This window comes from Oryza sativa, chromosome 4 (genome assembly GCF_034140825.1).
Source record: "Oryza sativa Japonica Group chromosome 4, ASM3414082v1".
NCBI classification, from domain to species: Eukaryota; Viridiplantae; Streptophyta; class Magnoliopsida; order Poales; family Poaceae; genus Oryza; species Oryza sativa.
In genome coordinates this window covers 31792628-31816085 of record NC_089038.1, presented here as the reverse complement: position 1 = coordinate 31816085, position 23458 = coordinate 31792628, and the positions used below count along the sequence as shown (strand labels likewise).

Sequence of the window (23458 nt, the reverse complement as noted above, 5' to 3'; positions counted from 1 at the left end):
TAAACTATAAGTAGTTAACATATATTTATAATCAATTTTATTTTTTTCGTTGCAATATATTGAAGTCAAATTTGATGTTACATATTTGTGAAGTGATATATTACGTATTAATCTATTTGATAAAACTTTTTTTTAAAAAACTTTCATAACCTAACATATGCAATATGCATACAGTAAGGAAACGTCTTCGATGGCCGAGAATAATTTCGCTTTGCAGCGATCAAAGCGTCAAAAGCTACACATGCACGAGCCACACCTTTTGCCACACACAAAAGACTCCCTTCCTTTTCAACGGCCGCATGCGGACAATAATCCCCCCCTCGCGCCGCGGCGGCTACGGGAGCAGGGCGACCCCCCTCTCCCCCCGCTCCGCAACAACCGCGCGCACATGTTGCTGAGCTGATCGAGACCAACCCCGCGCCTCGTTGGCCGTGCGTTGCATTGCATTGCATCTGGGACAAGTTGCTTCTTCTTGTATTCACTGTAGCTGACAGCAACGTCTGCGTCGGCTGCGTGTGATGAGCTCAGCGATACGGTCAATCAAAATGGTCGCCACTGCGCTCGCATGCAGATTGCAGAAGAATTGCCGTGCTTGTATATACTAGTACTACTGTATGTCTCTCCAGGAATCGCTGCGGCGCGCGTCACTTTCTTCCAGGCACTGAGGATTTCATCTATCTATCTATCTCCACAGCTCCACTGCCGTCACCGTCTCGCGGCTCACCGCTTCTCTTCTCCCGGAAGGGGAGGAGAGGTCTCGAGGAGGAAGATGGGGTGGAGGATGGCGGTGAGTCGGCTCCTCCATGGCTGTGTTCTTGTGCTGCTTCTTGCAGCGGCGGTTGTTCAGGCTCAGCGGGCGGCGACGAGGACTGATCCGACTGAAGGTGAGCCTTGCTTCGGTTCTGATTTGATTTCTGAATGAAATGGAAGTTTTTTTTTTGTTTTCAGAACTACTTGTTCGTCCTGATGAAATTAGGGGCTAGGGGTGTGAAATTCCGTGGGGAACTGGCTTGACATTTGGCCGGAAAATGCCTTAGAATTCTGTTTTTTTTTTTTTTTTTTTGGGGGGGGGGGGGAGTTTTTGCTGTTGGAATGAATAATTTACTGGATGATCACCCATCTCTGCTTTGCTCTGTACCTCTGTTTTGATTTCGGCTGAAATTTCCCCATTCCTGCCTTCTTGAACTTGAATTGCTGAGACTCACAAAATCTGCATCATTTTACAAGACTCAGAGCATGATGATCTGTTCTTTGCGTTCTACTGTTCCAGTCAACTCTGCATGCTTCACGATCTACCATCCATGCCTATCTGTTCCAAGAAGCTATCTGTCTTCTTCGAAAAGTTTTCAGTTCACATGCCGTCATCTCGTACTAGTATTTTTTTTCCAAAAAAAAATGGCTTTTAGCTTTTAGCGCAGTCACCTATTCCTGGCCGTCCGATCATCTCGGCCTGGGCCATCGGACGGTCGAGAAGACATATGCCCCCATCACTTACTACTTGGGATGTGGTGGTGTATTTGCATTTGCAGCGGCGGCGCTGAACGCGGTGTTCGCGAAGCTAGGGCAGCAGGCGCAGTCGTCATGGAACCTCAGCGGCGACCCCTGCACCGGCCGGGCGACGGACGGCTCCGCCATCGACGACACCAGCTTCAACCCGGCCATCACCTGCGACTGCACCTTCCAGAACAGCACCATCTGCCGCATCACCAAGCTGTAAGTGCGCGCGCGCGCGAGGTGTTCGATGAATTGCCTGCATGCTCCCCGAGTCACGCAATGCAGTGCAGCTGATGGGGTGGGTGTTTGCTGGTGCAGGAAAATACATGCCGTGGATGCGTCTGGCCCGATACCGGAAGAGCTGCGGAACCTCACGCGCTTGACCGATCTGTATGTTTAATGGACTTTCTCATAAGTTTTAACTTCTTTAAGTCAGATGGTCTATGATCCAAAGTATTGCATCTGAAGCACGCTTTATGTCCATATGGTTGATATGTATTGGGTGTGATGGCAAGTTCAGTTTGCCCTTTGTTGTCCCATTATGCCATCAATCATTTTTGCCGAGTTTATGTGTCTCAGTATTTGCATTGTCACCTTACTACCTCATTCCTGTACAGTTTGGTCCGCGACTTACCATTATCTGTCAATTCGTCATAGTGGCTACTATTTCTTATAAGCTATTTTAGTAACTTCAAAAGGCATTTTATACTTCTCTGCTAAAATAGTGTTAGCTTTTACAACAGTACAACTCGGTGATAACTTAAGTTATGGAATGAATAAAACTGGAAATAAATAATTTTATAATGTTCCACGGAATTAATGTTGCTATATCTGATCTGTTTCAGGAATTTAGGACAAAATTTATTATCAGGGCCTTTGCCATCGTTCATTGGGGAGCTGACTAATATGCAGAAAATGTGAGATTTACAACTCATAAACATCATTTCACTAAATGTTTTTCTTTGGATTGACTCACACCTTTTCTCTTTTGAACATACAAGGACATTTGGCATCAATTCATTATCTGGACCTATTCCAAAGGAGCTCGGTAATCTTACGAATCTTATATCACTGTAAGAACTATATTCCATGATTTCTTGACCCTATTTCTTCATACAACTCTACCAGACTATTAATCATGAGAAAATATGTAGATCAATTTATATTCTGCACTCACACCCTGAATTTAATAAACTGTATAAAAATCATGAGAGAAAGCACCCTTTAAATTGAGAACATATAGCAACATCCTTAAGATTGCAATATTTAAATGGACTCCAAATTGTGAGTAAATGCAGAATGACATCTTCATTTGTTGTGCTATTCTTTTATACTGGTAGACTTGGATTGAAACTCGGTTGGAAGGCTAACTGTGCTAATAGTGTTTCATGCTTCCTACAACATAAATTCCAATCGGTGTTTTTTTTATTTGTGTGGCTAATATCGTTTTTCGGGTTGAATTTTCAGGGGTTTGGGCTCAAACCATTTCAATGGTTCGCTTCCTACAGAACTAGGGAACCTGATCAAACTTCAGGAACTGTGCGTTTCTATATGGGATTCTGTTTTGCTTTTTGCTTACCAAAGTACCAAACCATTCTGTTTTCTTGGACTAAACTAAATGTTGGGTTTCTCTTAATTGTAGGTACATTGACAGTGCTGGCTTAAGTGGTCCGTTACCATCATCATTGTCCAAGCTTACAAGAATGCAAATATTGTACGACTACAAAAAAATGTCTTCTTGTTGGCATTAATGTTCCATGCCATTAAAAATTGTTTCTTATATGTCCTTTTATTTGTTCAGGTGGGCATCAGATAACAATTTTACTGGACAAATACCAGATTATATTGGGAGCTGGAATTTGACAGACCTGTAAGATTCCTATTAGCCCCTGGTCATTCAGCAGTAATATTTTTTTAACAAATATTTAAACAATAGGGATGATGTTACATTTTTCAATTGTTTCAAATAATATGGTTATGTGTATACAATTTTCAATAACTACCTTCAAGTTAGGCACTCAGGCTTTAAATTGAAGAGAGCTGTAGATGTGAACATGAGATGCATTTTGAGGAATAATTAACTATTTGCCACTCTTACAAGTGTCAATTAAGGATTTGCCACTGGACCCACATGTCATAGACTGCGAGTGGCAAATCCTTAATTGCCACATCTTAAAAGTGGCAAAAAGTTAAATGCTACTTGGCTTAGTGTGATTCGTGAAAGAGAGATTGTTTTTTTTTTGTTTCTAGTGTATCTTTTTACTTGATTGCGCTGACTCACCTTATAGGGGTCTCTATTGGTTGAGCATTGCTAAATAATGCATCTCTCTTCTGTCACTATTCAGGAATAGATGGTTTCTAATTTTGAAAAACATTATTCAGCTTTGAATATCTTGTACAATATTTATGTTTTCACCATGAAAGAAGTTGTATTTTAGCTTCATGAGATGGTTTTCCTTTTTTAAGCAAAGAATTGATCTGTTCTTTTATCACTACTAGTTTAATGTATCAATAATTAAATGATGATTTGAATGACTAATTACATCTATCAATCTGTAGGCGGTTTCAAGGCAATTCTTTTCAAGGTCCAATTCCCGCTGCTCTTTCTAATCTTGTCCAATTATCAAGCTTGTAAGTGCCTAGTGCTGCCAATAAATATGGTATTCGTAATACATAAATGTAGGAGGGTAAAAGTGAATAATTGGTTTATATGGTGCAGACGAATCGGTGATATTGAAAATGGAAGCTCTTCTTCACTGGCATTCATCAGTAACATGACATCATTGAGCATCCTGTATGCATAACTTTTCATCCACTTAATTAACCAAATTAATGCTCAGAATATTGATGTAATTTGAACCAAGCTGGTTAGATCTTATAACACATAACATTTTATTTTTTTGCAGGATTTTGAGGAACTGTAGGATATCTGATAATCTTGCATCATTAGACTTTTCAAAGTTTGCGAGTTTAAGCTTACTGTAAGCATTTTGTTTCTACTATAAATTGTAGTCAAGCATCTTTTGTGCAATATATTTTAAATGTATTGCGATGGACCATACATTGTCTAATGACTGCTTTACCATTTTTTTTTCTTTTGGCTATTACAGGGATTTGAGTTTTAACAATATCACTGGTGAAGTACCAGCAACCCTGTTGGGTCTGAATTCTCTGAACTTCTTGTATGGATTATCTTGACTTAAAAAACCTATTTCTTTGAGCCAAAGATGAAAGACCTATATTTATGTGTCTTGCTAATGTTTGCAAGTTTTACATGACCAGATTTCTTGGGAATAATAGTCTTTCAGGAAGCCTTCCAACCTCAAAAGGATCTTCACTTTCAACTTTGTATGTTCATACAATCCAAGTTCGTTTTAACAACATAATGAATGTTTAATTTATTTCTAATGATGATTTGCCATTTCCCTGTTTGTAGAGATTTTTCTTACAACCAGCTCTCAGGAAACTTTCCTCCTTGGGCTAGTGATAAAAATTTACAATTGTAAGTACCAAGTTCTGAAACATTGATTACTTAGCTCCAGCCAAAGTAAAGCCATGTTTTATTCCCTAAAATATAACGGCGTGTTTAACCTATGTAAGGCTTGTCATCCAGCATTTATGCGTATAGCATACAGATGTAATGAGCTAGCTCATTTGGTAAATCTGAAAGCTGTATTTGGTGCATCTAGTTTATATGTCTTAACAAATTTTTGGATCTATCATCTATAGGCCACTTATGATTAAGAGTCTTCATGGAAATGAGACTTCCCTTACAACATAGAACAAAAACGAATACTTTTTTATAGCTTAAGTTTTTTCAAGCTAGACCAAACAAGCTCTAATAGAGTTCATTCTACTTAGGAATTTGGTGGCAAACAATTTTGTGATTGATAGTTCCAATAACAGGTGCGCCCATATTTCTGATTTCTCAACAAGAACTCAAGCATAATTAATAGGTTCTCTCAGCTTCTAATTTGATTCAAATTGTTGATGCTCTGCACCTGCAGTATCTTACCTTCAGGGCTGGCATGCCTTCAGAGAAATACATCCTTCTTTCTTGGTTCTCCACAGTGTGAGCCTTTCACCCTTTGCAACACCATGAATGTATTTAGTTGAGAAATACTAAATCTGCAACCGCGGATTCACTTAGTCAAATACTAATACTAATTGATCTAACTTGTTTACAGCTTCCTCCTTTGCTGTGAACTGTGGTAGCAATAGATTCATATCAGGCTCAGATAATTTAAGGTATGAAACTGATGATGTCAATCTTCAAGCAGCATCATATAATGTTACAGGAGCACCAACGTGGGGTGTTAGCAACGTTGGAAAGTTCATGGACGCACCAAATGGGAATTACATAATCTACAGCTCCCGCCAGTTTCAGAACACCCTAGATTCAGAACTGTTCCAAACTTCAAGGATGTCACCATCATCCTTAAGATACTATGGTATTGGACTTGAGAATGGAAACTATACAGTCACTCTTCAATTTGCAGAGTTTGGAATCGAAGATACACAGTCTTGGAAGAGCCTAGGGAGAAGGGTTTTTGATATATATGTGCAGGTCGGTTCTTGTTTAGCTTATAAACTATTTTTTTTATTTATATATTTATTTATCTTACAACCAAGTCAACATTTTCTTATTTTATTTTTTTGCAGGGTGAACGCAAGGAGAAGAACTTTGACATCAGGAAGACAGCAGGCGATAAATCTTACACTGTTGTTAAGAAGCAATACAAAGTTCCTGTGACCAAAAACTTCCTTGAGATTCATCTCTTCTGGGCTGGCAAGGGCACTTGCTGCATTCCTACTCAAGGATACTATGGGCCCACTATCTCAGCTCTGAGTGTAATCCCTGCAGGTACCCCCCTTAACTACAAATCATGGTCCCAAGATGGATTTTCTAGGATCAATTTTTGCATACCTCTGTAAGATCCCATTTTCTCTTTTCAATCTAACAAGTGGCCTCTGTTCAGATTTCACCCCTACAGTGGGTAATACAGCACATAAAAACAAGAGTACTAGTAAAACAGGTGTAATTGTTGGAGTTGTAGTTGGTGTGACGGTTTTAGGTTTGGTAGCACTTGTTGGAATCTTTATGTGGAGACAGAAAAGGAGAAAATTATCACTGGAGCAACAAGGTACATGGCACACTAGGCTCACAATATATCCTTGACTAGGCAAACTAGAAGTTAATAAATTGATGTATATTTTTATGTTTGCAGAGCTATACAGTATTGTCGGAAGACCTAATGTATTCAGTTATAGTGAACTAAGGTCTGCAACTGAAAATTTTAGTTCCAGCAACCGCCTTGGTGAAGGAGGATATGGGACAGTTTATAAGGTTAGTTCATCTGTAAGTACATATATATATTCGAAGTTTCGAACTTGTTATGGAATTTTACCTACGAATTAACTTATTAACGTCTAGACAAGTAGTGTACAGCTAAAAAATACATATGATTGTATGAATTCATTTCTTTTATGGATAATTGGTTAGATTCTTTGTGCTTTCTATATTTTGCACATAAATGATGCATATTAATAAATCAGAAAAAAAAAAACATTCCAATGTATCCATTACCAAATATGTTCGGCTTTGACATTGCGATCCCTTGAACTTGCTGTTTGGTGAATGCCACCTTGCAGGGCAAGTTAACTGATGGAAGGGTAGTGGCAGTGAAGCAGCTATCTCAAACATCTCATCAAGGGAAAAAACAATTTGCGACGGAGATAGAAACTATATCCCGAGTGCAACATCGTAATCTCGTGAAGTTGTATGGTTGCTGCCTTGAAGGCAATAATCCACTGCTGGTTTATGAGTACATGGAAAACGGAAGCCTTGATAAAGCATTGTTTGGTACGAGCAATTTCAGTTTGATGCAACTGATATTTTCATAATTCAGGTTTATCATAGTCTACAACGTAAAAGCTTAACCCTTCATTTGCAGGAACTGAGAAATTGACCATAGATTGGCCAGCACGTTTTGAGATATGCCTAGGCATTGCAAGAGGTCTGGCTTATCTTCATGAAGAGTCCAGCATCTGTGTTGTGCACAGGGACATCAAGGCCAGCAATGTCTTAATTGACGCCAATCTCAATCCTAAGATCTCTGATTTTGGGCTAGCCAAACTTTATGATGACAAGAAGACGCATGTCAGCACGAAGGTTGCTGGCACATTGTAAGTACATTCCTTCTTTCCCACCTTTATGTTTACAATTTTTCATACTTATGTTGGCGGTGGCTTTTTTGGCTCTCCTTTGTCCAGCGGTTATCTTGCACCTGAGTACGCCATGAGAGGCCATATGACCGAGAAAGTTGACGTCTTTGCATTTGGCGTGGTCTTATTGGAGACTTTAGCCGGACGGCCAAACTATGATGATACGCTTGAAGAAGACAAAATTTATATTTTCGAATGGGTAAGCTCAGCAGCTCACTTATGAACTCTCACCCAAGGAAGGACAAATTATAATCTGGTCTTTGTGTTATTGGCAGCATATACTCTGAAATTTTCTAGTAAAGATTGATAACATTAAACACAAGTGCCATCATCCAATTTTATCTAAACATGCAAAAAAAAATCTAGTTATGCCCCTATGTTCTGATCATCTGAATACTTACCGTCTCAATACATTCAGGCCTGGGAGCTGTACGAGAACAACAACCCTCTGGGCCTCGTAGACCCAAAGCTCAAGGAATTCAACCGGGAGGAGGTGCTCCGTGCCATCCGCGTCGCCCTCCTCTGCACCCAGGGCTCGCCTCACCAGCGGCCGCCAATGTCGAGGGTCGTGTCGATGCTCGCCGGCGATGTCGAGGTGCCCGATGTGCTGACAAAGCCGAGCTACATCACCGAGTGGCAGATCAAGGGTGGCAACACCAGCTTCGCCAACAGCGGAGTCAGCGGGCAGTCGAGCTCGGCGCCGGGATCGGCCTCGGAGCAGCAAGGCTCGTCATTGTTCTTGAACTCCGTCATCCCGGAAGGCCGGTGATTTTCGCGCGGGTCTGACTTGTCTCATGAAGTGGCAGATGATAATCTCGTCTTGTGAATACTCGTTGCAGAGGGCAAATGGTGTGCGAGACTGTCAGTTTTGCAGTGCAGGTCGCTGTCCTTTTCTTGTTTCCCTTTTGAGCTTATTAGCCAGCTTGCCATTTTCATGGAGATCGCTCTCACTAATTAAAAAAAAAGAAAGTAAATGCCTTCAAGTTTGATGAGAATTTTAAAAATGTTAAAAGTTAGAATATTTTGATGATTTGGGTGATTTGGCCACACCCCAAAAGAGTTAACTTTAACTAAAAAAATCCCTGGTACTATGAACCAGCGGGATACGGTCACTTAAAAAAATAGTAATGGTCAAGCAAACAACTGAGCGCATGCGGGATAAAAAAACATTCATATTAAGTACTCCCTTCAGGTTGACAAGTATTGCCAATGTATTCTATGTGTCCAAAAGTAGACCTATACCAAAATAATCGTCTTAACCGCATCAAAATTTAACAACACATAATCACCTAACGAGTTATGGTATAATCAATAGAGTTGTCGAAATCAGTAAATCAAAACCAGCTAGCAGAGCATATTTGAAAATTAATTCATATTAGCGAGAAAAAACCATTAGTATATTTCTTGCTCCAGAACCTGTCGTCCACCCCCAACTCCACTAGTTATACCAGACAATTTCCCATTCAAAAGCTACTTACCCCCATCCATGACCATGAACCACCTCTTTGCCAACGCTTTTTTTAGATAATTCTTTGCCAACGCTTTGACTCTTTCCCCAGTTTCCCCTCCTTTTCAACATTCGCAACCCACGTGGACAGAGACCCCTGACCCCTCCCGCTCAAAAAAAAAAAAAGATGAATACTACAACAACCGCGCTTAAGAGCAAGTTTAATAGAGGAGTAAGCTGTCAGCTCCAAAACCTAACAAGTATAATAAAATACTATTTCACCAAATAGCTAATCTGTACAACAATAGTCTACAAGCTGCCTCCACTCAATACCAAAACCTTTCTTTTCTTTTTTTTTTATAGTGTCATGTCTACACGTGTTATCTTCTCATCTACAGACTACAAATCACGTGGACCCCACAACTGCATGGTCCAGTAAGAAAACGCATGCTGTTGCTTTTCTTGCCTCGGCACACGCGTGGAGTCGGCGACTAATTAGTCGCCGGCTCACCCTCTCTCTCCTCAAATTTCGATGCCAACTCAGAATATTAGGCTGCATGCATACAGTATCGCCGGTAAAATTCATCTACTGTACCTGCTCTTGGCCGATCAAACTCCCCAAGCCACCGCTCGTTGGCCGTACGTTGTATCTCGGACAAGTTGCTTCTTGCTTTGCTTGCTCGCTGCTGTTTCTGCCCTATTTTTTTATGCAGTTGACTGTTGACAGCAGTAGCGTTGCCGTTTGATGAGTACTGGTACTATACTACTATTAGCAGTACAACAATTTGGTCAGAATAGTAATGCAAGAATTGCTTACTGTGTATTGTGTGTGTATATATTGTCTCCAGTATTCGTCGCAGCGCGCGTCCCTTGCTAGCTACGACCGACGATATCGTCGTCACCGCTTCGCTTCTCCCAGAAACGGAGAGAGGGGAGGAGGCGAGCAGAAGGCGATGAGGGTGAGCCATCTCCTCCTCCATGGCGGTGTGTTCCTGCTGCTTCTTGCAGCCGCGGTTGTTCAGGCTCAGCGGGTAGCAACCAAGACTGATCCGACTGAAGGTGATCACGCGTGCCTGCCTGCTTCGATTCTGATTTATGAATGAAACGGAAGTTCTTTAATTTTGTTTGTTTGTTTGAGAAGCGGTTCGTCCTGATGGAGCTAGTTGAAAATGTTAGAAATATGGTCATAATTTGACATGTGCAACGGAAATTGATCTAGTGAAAGTGCTAAACATGATCATGCTAATGACTACAAAAGCATCATCTAGAAACATTTAACACTATAGTTAGAAATGCGATATACCTGAATAACACTCTAGCTCTGGATGAGGCATTGTTGCCTCCATTGATGTTGATGTTCTCGTCACCAATAGGAGTGCTGTTACCGCCTCCAGGTGTGCCGTTGCTGCTAGCGCCTCTATCATTTCCTCCTCCAGTAGACATGCCGTTGTAGTGGAAGTAGTCAAAGTGAACGATGCAGATGAAGAAGACGACGTCGTGCAGAACTGACGCAGCAGAGCAGTCGCGCTAGGAAGCGCTCCCCAAAAATTTGATCACCTGCCTACCCGTATAGATACTCTCCTAAACACTTGTGCACGCAAAAGTGCTCCGAACTGGGGAAGCAGAGGTGCAACACAGGAACAGAAGAAGACATACCACCGATGATAAAATAGTGCACGTGATCATAGTTGTATTTCCTCTATCTATTGGTGTTAGGCTTATATAGTGCATGAGTGGTGGTGGGCTTATATAATACATGAGGGGGAGATGAATCAATTTGGGTCCTTTGATAATCAAATCGGATTGAATCGTTTATCCATTGTGAGGTCTATCGGTGATGGACTTATATAGTATAGTTCGTGAGGGGGAGAGGAATCAATTAGGGTCCTTCGATAAGTTTATCTGTTGTTCAAGGTCTATCGATGGTGGGCTTATATAGTGCGTGAGAGGGAGAGGAATCAATTCGCTGGTGGGCTTATATAGTGCGTGAATCAATTCGGTGGTGGGATTATATAGTGCATGAATTAATTCGGTGGTGGGCTTACATAGTGTGTGAGGGGAAGAGGAATCAATTCGGGTTTGAATCGTTTAACCGTTGTTCGAGTAACAGTCGAATCTTCTGATCGCCCTCGCCCTGGCCTGACTCGGCGCGCATGTGCGGTAGTCCCACCACAATCTCAACCAGTCAACAAGTGCTCTCCAGTAGTAATAATTTATTTAAGTTGAGATCTTTCCATATAAATTTTTAACGTGGCATTAATCCCTTAACACTAATTATAATCCCATAAAATTTATTAGGAATAAATTAGGCTACCCCATTTATTCTAACAGGATTCCGTCTTCAAATTCAAGAGGGGAAAATCCGCATTTTCGGGAGTCCTTGCCTTGAGATTCTTGTTTTTGGGGATTTTTGTTGCTGTTGCTGTAGCCTGTCAGGAATGAATAATCGCTTGATGATAATCCATCTCTGCTTTGCTACGTTTGACTTGTGCTGAAGATTTTTACGTTGTATTGAGTTGTTGAGCTTGAATTGATGCTTGCCATGAGAACACCTGCATCCTAATTTTGAAGCCTGCAACTCTGCAAGGTGCAAGCATGATGATCCTGTTCTTGAGCTGTACTGTTGCAAGTTCGCTATCTTTCTCCATCCAAAAAAAAAATTCAGTTCACACGCCGTCGTCACCGATCGACATGATTTTTTTTTTAATTATTGGCCACCTTCGTTTTTAAGTCTGAAACCATGCTTGTTCAAGCCGAGCCATTTCGGCGTGTTGACCTATTCCTGGCCGTCCGATTTTCTCGGCCTAGACCATCGTAGACCATCGGACGGTGAAGGAGTTCCAAGGATATGCTGATAGTTATAGCGTGGATAGTTACTTGGTTTGGTGTGGTGGTGTTTTGGGAGATGGATACTAATAGCTCGAGTAAACGTCCACCGTTTATTACATATTAATTAGATGGTTGCGAAATTTTTTTAAAAAATTTTGGCAAGATAGATAAATATGTAATATATCATTACATAAATATACAAGTTCAAATTCAACTTCTATAACTTGTAACAAAAATAACAAATTTAATTGTAAATATACATATAGTAATTTGAGTTTTGTTTGTTATTTTTATTATAATTTGTAGAAGTTGAATTTTAAATTGTATGTTTGTGGATTAATATATTATATATTGATTTATCTTGTTATTTTTTAAATTTTTTATAACCATTTAGATGACATGTAATAAATGGGTGGACGTTCACTCAGCTGTTAAACAGTTTTCCCGTGTGTTTTGCATTTGCAGCGGCGGCGCTGAACGCGGTGTTCGCGAAGCTCGGGCAGCAAGCGGCGGCGTCATGGAACCTCAGCGGCGACCCGTGCACCGGCGCGGCGACGGACGGCACCGACTTCTCCGACCAGAACACCACCGCGATCAAGTGCGACTGCTCCGACCAGAACAACACCGTGTGCCATATCACTAGGCTGTAAGTGTTCCCACGGTTTGGCACCCCTCTCTCTCTCTAGTCTCTCCACGTACACGAGGTGTTCGGTGGATTGCCTAGCTTGCGATGCGAACACAATTCTTTTGATGCTCTCTTGACAGTTCCAACTGCAAAGCGTCGATCGGATGACTCGGTGGTTTGTCCTCTTGTCTGGCCAATATGGTCAGCGACAAATTGAGAAGGCGAAAGCTAATGCTTTGCGTGTTGATGATGCAGGAAGATATATGCCAGAGATGCAGTTGGCCAGATACCAGAAGAGCTGCAGAACCTCAAGCACCTAACCCATCTGTATGACCTCTCAGCTTTCTTACCTTAGTGGTGTAAAAGATGGAATATGGTGTTCGAACGAATAGGATATACCGTCAGGCAATTTATCAGAATATGGCCAACGATTAATCGGAGTTATATGGTAGACATTCACACTATATTTACATATTGATAGTTTTCATGGTTCTGGACATATTGGAACACACTCTGATATCAAAATAACAAAAATGTCATTATATTGCTGTTTTGATCATAATCCTAAACTATAATGTTGTTACTAACTCATATGTCGTGGAGTGGTCATTTCACGCATATGCTTGATTAGTTTTGGGATTTTTCTTTTTTGTCCAGAAACCTTGGGATAATTTGCTGTGTGATAGTGCATTGTGCATATAATTCTAGTTTTTGCCAAAATATAGACGTTCTTGATTTACTATTCCCATCAGGACTTACTTCGTTAGAGGATTTCTACATAGTCCAGTTGGTGTTTACAGAATCACCATCATATTTCATAGTGGCTATAACTTAAAAAGGTTCAGCAACGCCTTTTTGTGTTTTTCTCTTTTTTCAGAGTGTTTCTTTGTGAAGCGCTCTGCTGTACATATTTTCTCTTCTTCTTAATGAAATGAAACGCGTGGCTCTTGCATTTTCGAGAAAAAAAAAACTTGAAAAGGTGTTATGGAACTTACAACTCAACCAATCATCTATACTCAAAACTCATCTCTTTCAGAAATTCAACAAAACATGTTGTAAATATCTGATTTGGTCAAGTTTCAGGAATTTATCACAAAATGTTTTGGCAGGGCCTATACCGTCATTCATTGGGGAGTTGACTAATATGCAATACATGTGAGATATATAACTCAAAACATAATTACATTAAATGCATTTGTTTTGCAATAAGTCTCACATTTTTCTCCCTTCAACACACTAGGACTTTTGGCATCAATGCATTATCTGGACCTATTCCAAAGGAGCTCGGTAACCTTACAAATCTCATATCACTGTAAGAACTGTATTTACATTATTTCGTGGACGTAATTCATCATACAACTCTACTATCATGAAATGCTTATAATGTAAAAATCATTAAAGAAGCAGTGAAGCACAGCATAATTGTGAATATATGCCAATTTCCTCATGTTTATGCTATTCAATTAAGGATTCCAAAATATTGAGCCGGAGAGCAAATAGCATATTCATTTTTGCAACATTCTTTTATTTGGGTATTGCAGTTGGACTCAGTTGGAAGAATAGCTATGCTGACAGTGTTATTTCTTCATAGAATATAAATTCCAATACAACTTTATGTGGCTGACATGGAATTTTTTTGGGGTTTATCTTCAGGGGTTTTGGCTCAAACAATTTTAGTGGCTCCCTTCCTTCAGAACTGGGAAACCTGTTCAAACTTGAGGAATTGTGCGTTTAACTAATTATTTGTCGCTATGTTTTTTTTTATCGAACCATTTTATTTTCTTGGACTACTGAGCCTAACGTGTTCTGCTATTTGCATCTCTCAATTGCAGGTATATTGACAGTTCTGGCTTAAGTGGAGCACTACCATCATCGTTTGCCAATCTTACAAGAATGAAAATATTGTATAGACCTTTCAAAAGACATGTTCTTGTTGACATTAATGTCAGATTCCATGATATCTGTGTATCCTTTTACTTGTTCAGGTGGGCATCGGATAATAATTTTACTGGACAAATACCAGATTACATTGGGAGCTGGAATTTAACAGACCTGTAAGTTTGCTGTTAGCCTCTCTATATTGTACAGTAATTTATTTTTTTAAGATGAAATCAATGAACACAAAGGGGAGTTAAAAACTTTTCATATAATTCTAAAGAATATGGGTACAGTTTGCTACAGTTTTACACTGAGCTTTAGTTTGAGAGAGAAAGACTAGATTTAAGGTAACACAAAAAGTCTTTACTGGTATTTCATACTTGACCTTGGGTGTGTTGAATCGCCTGAGATCTCTTTATTTAATAAATAAATCCTCAATAATGCATCTTGCTGACTCACCATCCATGAAGAGATTGATGCTAGTTTTGAATAAGGCACTAGTGTTAGTAAGCATTGATTCTGTTTATATCATTTCTATTTACACTGGAAAAGAAGTTGTGCTTTAGCTACGTAAGTTTGCCCTTTTTTCTTAGCACTACTAGTTTAATTTGCCACTGAATAAATGATAATTTAAATTAACAAACTACTCTTTCTACATCTATGAATCTCTAGGCGGTTGCAAGGGAATTCTTTTCAAGGTCCACTTCCAGCCACTCTTTCTAATCTTGTCCAATTAACAAACTTGTAAGTGCCTACTGCTGGCAAGAATGTTTATACATCGTTCTTAAATATCAAAGGTTTCATCAAGGGAAACATTAACAACCTATTTCTGTGGTGCAGACGAATTGGCGACATAGCAAGCGGAATCTCCTCTTCACTGGCATTCATCAGTAGCATGACATCTTTGAATACACTGTATGCAAAAATTTTGTTCACTTTCACGATTCAAACTACGGTTCAGATTTTAATGTAGTTCAAACCAAATTGTTAAATACTATAATTAAATAGCATCATTGTTTGCAGGATTTTGAGGAACTGTATGATATCTAATAGTCTTGAATCTATAGACTTCTCAAAATATGCAAGTTTAACCTTACTGTAAGTATTTTATATTTATAGTAAACAATAGGCAAGTGTATTTTGTCCAAGATATTAGACGAATTGCTGTGGATCAAGCACTGACCTCTGGCCATTCTCAATATTTTTTAATATTACAGGGATTTCAGTTTTAACAATATCACTGGCCCAATACCGCAAGCCCTGTTGAATCTGAATTCACTCAACTATTTGTACGGATTATCTTTCTTTCCAAGCTTATTTCTTGGAATAGAAGGGTTATTTGTTTATCTAGCTAATGCTTGCAAATTTTGTATGATCAGATTTCTTGGGAATAATAGTCTTACAGGAAAACTTCCAACATCAATAGGACGTTCGTTCAGAGTTTTGTATGTTCATATGATTCATTTATTGTAACAACAAAATGTGTTTGATTTATTTCTAATGATGATTTGGCATTTTATTTTCTGCAGAGATTTTTCTTACAACCAGCTTTCAGGATATCTCCCTTCTTGGGTTAGTGGGAAAGATTTACAATTGTAAGTACCAACTTCTGAAACCTCCATTAACTAACTAACTTCAGCCAAATTGAGGGCATGTTTGGCCTATTATTAGGCTTTTGAACTGGCGTATTAGGATTACTTTTGATGCATTTGCTTATAGGTCTTCACAAAGTTGTTGGATCTATAATGTCATCTGTGATTCAGATTCTTCTGTTAAGGGTATACTTTCAGATTATAAGTTATTTTGACTTCGTTCAAAGTCAAACTACTTTAAATTTAACCAAGTTTAAAGACAAATAGTGATATTTACAACACCAAATTAGTTTCATTAAATCTATAATTGAATACATTTTTTATAATATATTTATCTTGGTTGAAAATGTTACTACTTTTTTTATAAACTTGATCAAACATAGAGGAGTTTGACTTTGACCAAAGTCAAAACGACTTATAATCTAAAACAAAGGGAGTTGATACTAACTATTACTCCCTCCATCCTAAGATATAACAACTTTTACTCCTCAGGATTTGTCCCAAAATATAACTACTTCTCCACCAACATTTTCTTCCCAACAAATCACAACCCTCTATTATTCACTTTTCCTACCTACCTCCACTACTTATCCAATCACAACCCTGCACTATTCACTTCTACCTACTTTTTTAATAACCATATCCAACTCTAAAACTTGTTATATTCAAGAACAGAGGGAGTAAGAGGTATTTTGGGGATTTTCTCATCTCTGTTATACAGAGTACAACACATATTTGCCTTTTAGGTTTATGTGAATGCAAAAGTTAAATTCTCAATTTAACTCTTCTTCACTAAACTTAGATTAAATTTCACTTTGGGTCATCAGATGTTCAGATTTGGTCTACCCTTTAACCAATGTTTTTACTTTGGATCAGATAATCTTACCTTTGCTGTAATAGTTCAATTCCCAATTAACTCTTCTTCACTAAATTTAAAGTAAATTTCACTTTAGGCCACCTTTTATTACCAAGTGTTTTATTTTATACTACCCTTTAACCAATGTTTTCATTTTTGCCTAGATAATCTTATCTTTGTTGTACTTTGGACTACTCTAACTCTCTTCATATGAACATCCGTTACGCCGGCTCTGATTTGTCACTAAACTCCCACCGCTTTATATAGATAATTTATTTGACATATCATGATGTGCATAAACAAAAGGGTGATTCAAAATGACACAAAGATAAGATTATCCAAATTAAAGTAAAATTATTGATTAGAATGCGATTCGAAACGAACACCGGTAATAAAGGTGCCCAAAGTGAAATTTTAGGGGTTGTTTGGTTAAGTACCACATATTACCACACCACATGTTACACATGCCACATATTGTTAGCTTAACGTTTGGTTGCTTATTTCAGTTATGGCAAGCCACACTTTTTTTTTCTGTAGTCCTACATATCATATACTTATTTTCTAGCCAAACATTACACACCTATGGCAAATTGAGTTGTGGCAATGTTAGGCAACAACTGCTTTCCTAAGATCGCCGAACTCCAACATCGCCGGCATGGCTCCCCGCCGGCGAGCGATCGTCGTCGTCGTCCATCCTCGCCGTGCACCATCACCAGGCCATCTCCCTTCGCCGGTCACATCTTCAGGTCATCCCCGGCCACATCGGTCGTTGCCGGGGCTCAACATTACCGGATCCAGCGTCGCCCAGCCATCCCCGGCCGGATCTGCAGCCGTCCGTCCTCCTCGTCCGTCAGCCGCCGGTTGCTCGCGGATCCGAGGACACCGCTCTTCTCCGCCGGGCAGCCGCCGTCCATCGCCGTCCGGTCGCAGCGCTCGTCGATCTGTGCAGCAGCAGCAAAATGTTCGTCGTCTTCGTGTTCATCAAATCAAGCAGCAGCACGTCGTCCATCTGAGCATCGAGAAGCAGCAGCAGTAGCAGACTAGCAGTCGTATCTCTTCAAGCAGCAAACAACGAGCAGCAGCAACAGCAGCTCTTCGTATCCCTTCCAGATCCAGCTCCAATCGTCGTCGGTCTCGTCGCCCATCACTGTGAGCCGCCGCCTCCATCGCCGGCCAACCCATCCTCTCCATCGTTGTCCCATGCTCCCGCCGCGGATCTTGTCAATGCCTTCTCTGTTGCTCTGCTGATTTCGTGGATTTTGTTGTTTTTGGCAATTGGTCTGCAGCTCTTTTCCAAAACCTCAATCAGGAACGCATCAAACTGCCATGGTGCTCGTCCAGTCGTCCTCCTCAAAATGCTGCTGCCAGAAAATCAGTAAGCGTGCACTTGTTTGCCATGGATCTAGAGTGCATGCTTGCTAGTGCTAGCTAGTTTAGTTTGCACCTGTCAGTACCACTGTCCACTGAACTAGTAGCTGCAACTTGCAAATGGTTATTAGTTTAGTTAGTTGCAATGGTCTCAATTGGGAGTATAGTCCATGTCCATCTGAGATATGCATCACGTGTTCTTCCACAGGTGTCCAGTGTCCACTGCCGTGCTACTGTCGTCTACTAGTTCAACTCCTTTGTTATCCATTGAGTTCACCAAAGTCTATTGCATATCATCAATTCATCGAAGTCATTCCTGTCAATCACCATCATCGTCATCACCTTATCATCATCAATGTCCTATCATCATCGCTAACTCCCTGTCGGAGTTGGTATATCACGTCACCAGCTTCCCGTCGAAGTTGGTATCATCATCATTCAGTGAAGGTCCGAAGAACAGTTTGTGAATGGCCTTCATCATCATCGTCATTGTCTCTGAATCAATGAAGAGCCAAAGAACAATTTGTGAGGGCTTTTTGTACTGAGGGCTGAAGAATAGTTTGTGAAGGCGCAAGATCCACTTCACATCATCAATGCAATAGTTTGTTAAGGGTATAGATGTTAAGGGGTATTTTGGGGATTTTCCAATCTCTTCTGTACAACATACATTTGCCTTTTGGGCCTAGGTCAATGCAATAGTTCAATCCCCAATTTATCTCTTCTGCAGCATCTTCATGGAAATGAGAATTAACCTTACAACTTAGCACAGAAACAAATCCATTTTTGTAGCTTAAGTTTATGTTTGTTCAAGCTAGACTAGACAATATCTAAATATTGCTATGGAAACATGAAGTATAAGAACCCTTTTAATTTTTGATACTGTTCATTCTACCTAGGAATTTGGTGGCAAACAATTTTGTGGACAATGAATTAAATAATAGGTGCGTCCATTTTCTCCTCAATATCGCAAGTATAATCAATAGATTCTCACAGCTTCTAGTTTGGATTCAAAATGTTGATCTTTTGCATCTGCAGTATCTTACCTTCAATGCAGTACCTGAACTGCCTTCAGAGAAGTACACCCTGTTTTCTTGGTTCTCCAAAGAGTGAGCCTTTCAACCCTCAATATCAAGAATATGCTTACTTGAGAAACACCATTTACTTAGAACATTAGTAAATGCTAATACTAATTGATGTAACTTGCCTGCAGCTGCCTCCTTCGCTGTGAACTGTGGTGGCCCTCTCACCTCAGGCTCAGATAATTTGCGGTATCAAAGTGATGAAGTCAATCTTGGAGATGCATCATATTATATTACAGGAGAACCAACATGGGGTGTTAGCACTGTTGGAAGGTTCATGGATGCATCAAATGGAGGTTACACAATCCGCAGCTCGCGCCAGTTTCAGAACACATTAGATTCAGAAATGTTCCAAAATACAAGGACGTCAGCATCATCTTTAAGATACTACGGTATTGGACTTGAGAATGGAAACTATACAGTCACTCTTCAATTTGCAGAGTTTGGGTTTGAAGACACACAGTCTTGGAAAAGCCTAGGGAGAAGGGTTTTTGATATATATCTCCAGGTTGGTTCTTGCGTAGCTAGCTGATAAGCTATACCTTTTGATTTAACTTGTAATCAAGTTGAGATTTTCTTTTGTCTTGTTTTTGTTGTAGGGTGAACGTAAGGAGCAGAATTTTGACATCAGGAAGGCAGCAGGTGATAAATCTTACACTGTTGTTAAGAGGTCATATAAAGTTCCTGTGACCAAAAACTTCGTTGAGATTCATCTATTCTGGGCTGGCAAGGGTACTTGCTGCATTCCTACTCAAGACAATTATGGGCCCTCTATCTCGGCTCTGAGTTTAATCCCTGCAGGTACTCCTCTGAACAACAATTCATGGTTCCATTTTGAAAACAATGTATTTTCAGTGATCAACTATTGAGTTTCATTGTAGGCCTTCATTGTAAGATAACATTTTATTCTAACAAATGGACTTCTTTTCAGATTTCACCCCGACGGTTAGTACTAGCATTTCACCAGAAGGAAACAATAATACTAGTAAAGCAGGTGTGAGTACTAGTAAAGCAGGTGTAATTGTTGGAGTTGTAGTTGGTGTAACAATTTTAGGTTTGATAGCACTTGCTGCAATTTTGATATGGAGGCAGAACAGGAGAAAGAGAAAGTTATCATTGGAGCAACAAGGTACAGGACCACTAGGTTCAACCGAGTAAATGGGAAGCTCATAAAGTGATGTATCTTTTTATGTTTGCAGAGTTGTACAGTATTGTTGGAAGACCCAATGTAATCAGTTATGGTGAGCTAAGGTCCGCAACTGAAAATTTTAGTTCCAGCAACCTTCTTGGTGAAGGAGGATACGGGGCAGTCTATAAGGTAATTTCATCTATAGCATATAGATTGTGAGTTATGACATTTTTTCAATGAAGTTATTAACTTATAAACATCTAGACGAGTAGTATATTGCAAAAAAGCTGCATATGACTGTGTCAGTTCCTTTTCTTTTATGTATTATTACTGATTATATTCGTTTTCCATTCTATTTATTCACATAAATGATGCATATTCATAAAATGGGAATGCATATACCACCGTATCCATTACAAAAGATGTTCTTTTAGAAACATTACAAAAGACGTTTGACATTGCAGTACCTGAAACTTGCATTTTTGGTGAATGCCACCTTGCAGGGTAAGTTAACTGATGGAAGGGTAGTGGCAGTGAAGCAGCTATCTCAAACATCTCATCAAGGGAAAGTGCAATTTGCAGCTGAAATACAAACTATATCCCGAGTGCAACACCGTAATCTTGTGAAGTTGTATGGTTGTTGCCTTGAAAGCAATAACCCACTTTTGGTTTATGAGTACATGGATAATGGAAGCCTTGATAAAGCACTGTTTGGTACAAGTTATTTCAATTTGATGCAACTGGTATTCTGAGAACTTGGATTTATCGTAGTCTATAGAGACCTAAAAGTTCAATCCTACATTTGCAGGAACTGGGAAGTTGAACATAGATTGGCCAGCACGCTTTGGGATATGCTTAGGCATTGCAAGAGGTCTGGCCTATCTTCATGAAGAGTCCAGTATCCGTGTTGTGCACAGGGACATCAAGGCCAGTAATGTCTTACTTGACGCTTATCTCAATCCTAAGATCTCAGATTTTGGGCTAGCTAAACTTTATGATGACAAGAAGACGCATGTTAGCACAAAAGTTGCTGGTACCTTGTAAGTTCATTCCATCTTTCGCACCTTCATGTTTACAAATTATTTTCGTACCTGTGCTAACGGGATTTATGGCTTTTCTTTTATCTAGTGGTTATCTTGCACCTGAGTATGCTATGAGAGGTCGTTTGACCGAGAAAGTTGATGTCTTTGCATTTGGCGTGGTCTTATTGGAGACTTTAGCTGGCCGACCAAACTATGATGATGCTCTTGAAGAAGACAAGATTTATATTTTCGAATGGGTAAGCTCAGTACAGTAGCTCATGATTAAATCTTAACCAATGTAAAGAAGATATAATAATGGTCTCTCTGCTTTTTTCAATTGATATTTGTGCTATTGACAGAATATACTTCGATATTTTCTACTAAAGATTGGCAATACTCCCACCGTCTCAAAATATAGCAATTTATAGCATCTAAATTTATCCTAAAATATAATCAATTCTCCACCTACATTCTTTTCCCAACCAAAAACAACATTTCACTATTTAGTTTCCCTACTTACATTGTTACTCTCAACCAATCATATTTTTTTCCTATTTAATTTCACCAACTTCCTTAATACATGCGTCCAATTCTAAATTTTCTTATATTTTAGGACTGAGGTAGCAAGCATTGAACACACTTCTCATCATATGGTTTTATCGAAACAAGCAACATTTATCTGATTTTGTCCCCACGATCTGAATACTGACCGTCTCAATACTTTCAGGCCTGGGAGCTGTACGAGAACAACTACCCTCTGGGCGTCGTAGACCCAAGGCTCACAGAATACGACGGTGAGGAGGCGCTCCGGGCCATCCGCGTCGCCCTCCTCTGCACCCAGGGCTCACCTCACCAGCGGCCGTCCATGTCGAGGGTCGTAACGATGCTCGCCGGCGACGTCGAGGTGCCCGAGGTGGTGACGAAGCCGAGCTACATCACGGAGTGGCAGATCAAGGGCGGCAACACCAGCTTCATGGGCAGCGACGTCAGCTGGCGGTCGAGCTCGGCGCCGAGGGAGATCATCTCGCCGCAGGATTCGTCGCCGTTCTTGAGCTCCGTGGAGTAGGGAGAGGTATGGTGATTTCGCGCTGCGCTCAGGTGCTTCATTCATCGGATTTAACTTGTCCTGAGAGTGGCACACGATCTTATTGTGTGTGCATGTTCTTCCAAACTGTGTCGCGTAAGGTGCATATTCGAAGTACTCCCTTTATTCTCTTTTGATCATCATATTTGTTCCATGCAGCAAGACCAAAGAGAGAGAAACACATATTTAACTTGCATGCGAGAAACACATCACCATATTTAACTATTGTATGAATAAGCGATTAGATTGTCTATAGATGATTTGGAGCTAGTAGTTGGCAGCTTGCATCGGCAACGAGGAAAGGGAGAGAGATGAGGAAGGGAGAAAAGATGAGAGGGGGACAATGTGGGTCCCATTGTAATATTTTTTTTATTTTTATCGGACACTCACTGACATGTGGGTCCTAACTTTTTTTTTTTACTATAAATGATACGTCAACGTTACGTGAGACAAGGACCCAACCACATAGGTGTCACATAGAAGAAACAACTATCTAAACTATCGTTGGACCATTTGCACTGATTTTGGGAGTTGATGGACACTGGCCAACCCCTCCTTCCCATTCCCGGCACGCAAAACAAAGCTCATATTATTACATGATTAATTAAGTATTAACAATCTTTTTTTAAAAAAAATGGATTAATATATTTTTTAAACAACTTTCATATAGAAATTTTTTTTTTGTAAAAATCACATCATTTAGTAGTTTGAAAAGCATGCGCGCGGAAAACGAGAGGGGTTGGTCGGGAAAATGGGGAAAAGATGTAGTTCAAGAAGGCAATTCAAACTCAAGTTCAAGACGAGGGACCTAAACTGAACTTATTCCTTCC

General features: G+C 39.9%; 1 protein-coding gene across 1 annotated transcript; it reads left to right on the top strand.

Moving 5' to 3' along the window:
* Positions 1-624: 624 nt before the first annotated feature.
* Positions 625-22853, top strand: LOC9268723 (uncharacterized). The gene is made up of 48 exons (XM_015781524.3): positions 625-884; positions 1530-1713; positions 1813-1884; positions 2340-2411; positions 2496-2567; positions 2962-3033; positions 3137-3208; positions 3296-3364; positions 4054-4125; positions 4214-4288; positions 4401-4475; positions 4605-4676; positions 4777-4842; positions 4931-4996; positions 5356-5400; positions 5502-5566; positions 5682-6061; positions 6157-6358; positions 6474-6638; positions 6723-6841; positions 7147-7357; positions 7449-7680; positions 7768-7918; positions 8138-8485; positions 9943-10225; positions 12461-12641; positions 12876-12947; positions 13704-13775; positions 13861-13932; positions 14274-14345; positions 14453-14524; positions 14606-14674; positions 15171-15242; positions 15339-15413; positions 15522-15596; positions 15716-15787; positions 15878-15943; positions 16028-16093; positions 19211-19255; positions 19350-19420; positions 19525-19901; positions 19993-20194; positions 20325-20522; positions 20593-20711; positions 21026-21236; positions 21331-21562; positions 21651-21801; positions 22272-22853. Exons 1-48 carry the CDS (start codon positions 770-772, stop codon positions 22608-22610), a joined length of 6336 nt encoding a protein of 2111 aa, XP_015637010.3. The 5' UTR covers positions 625-769; the 3' UTR covers positions 22611-22853.
* Positions 22854-23458: the final 605 nt, after the last annotated feature.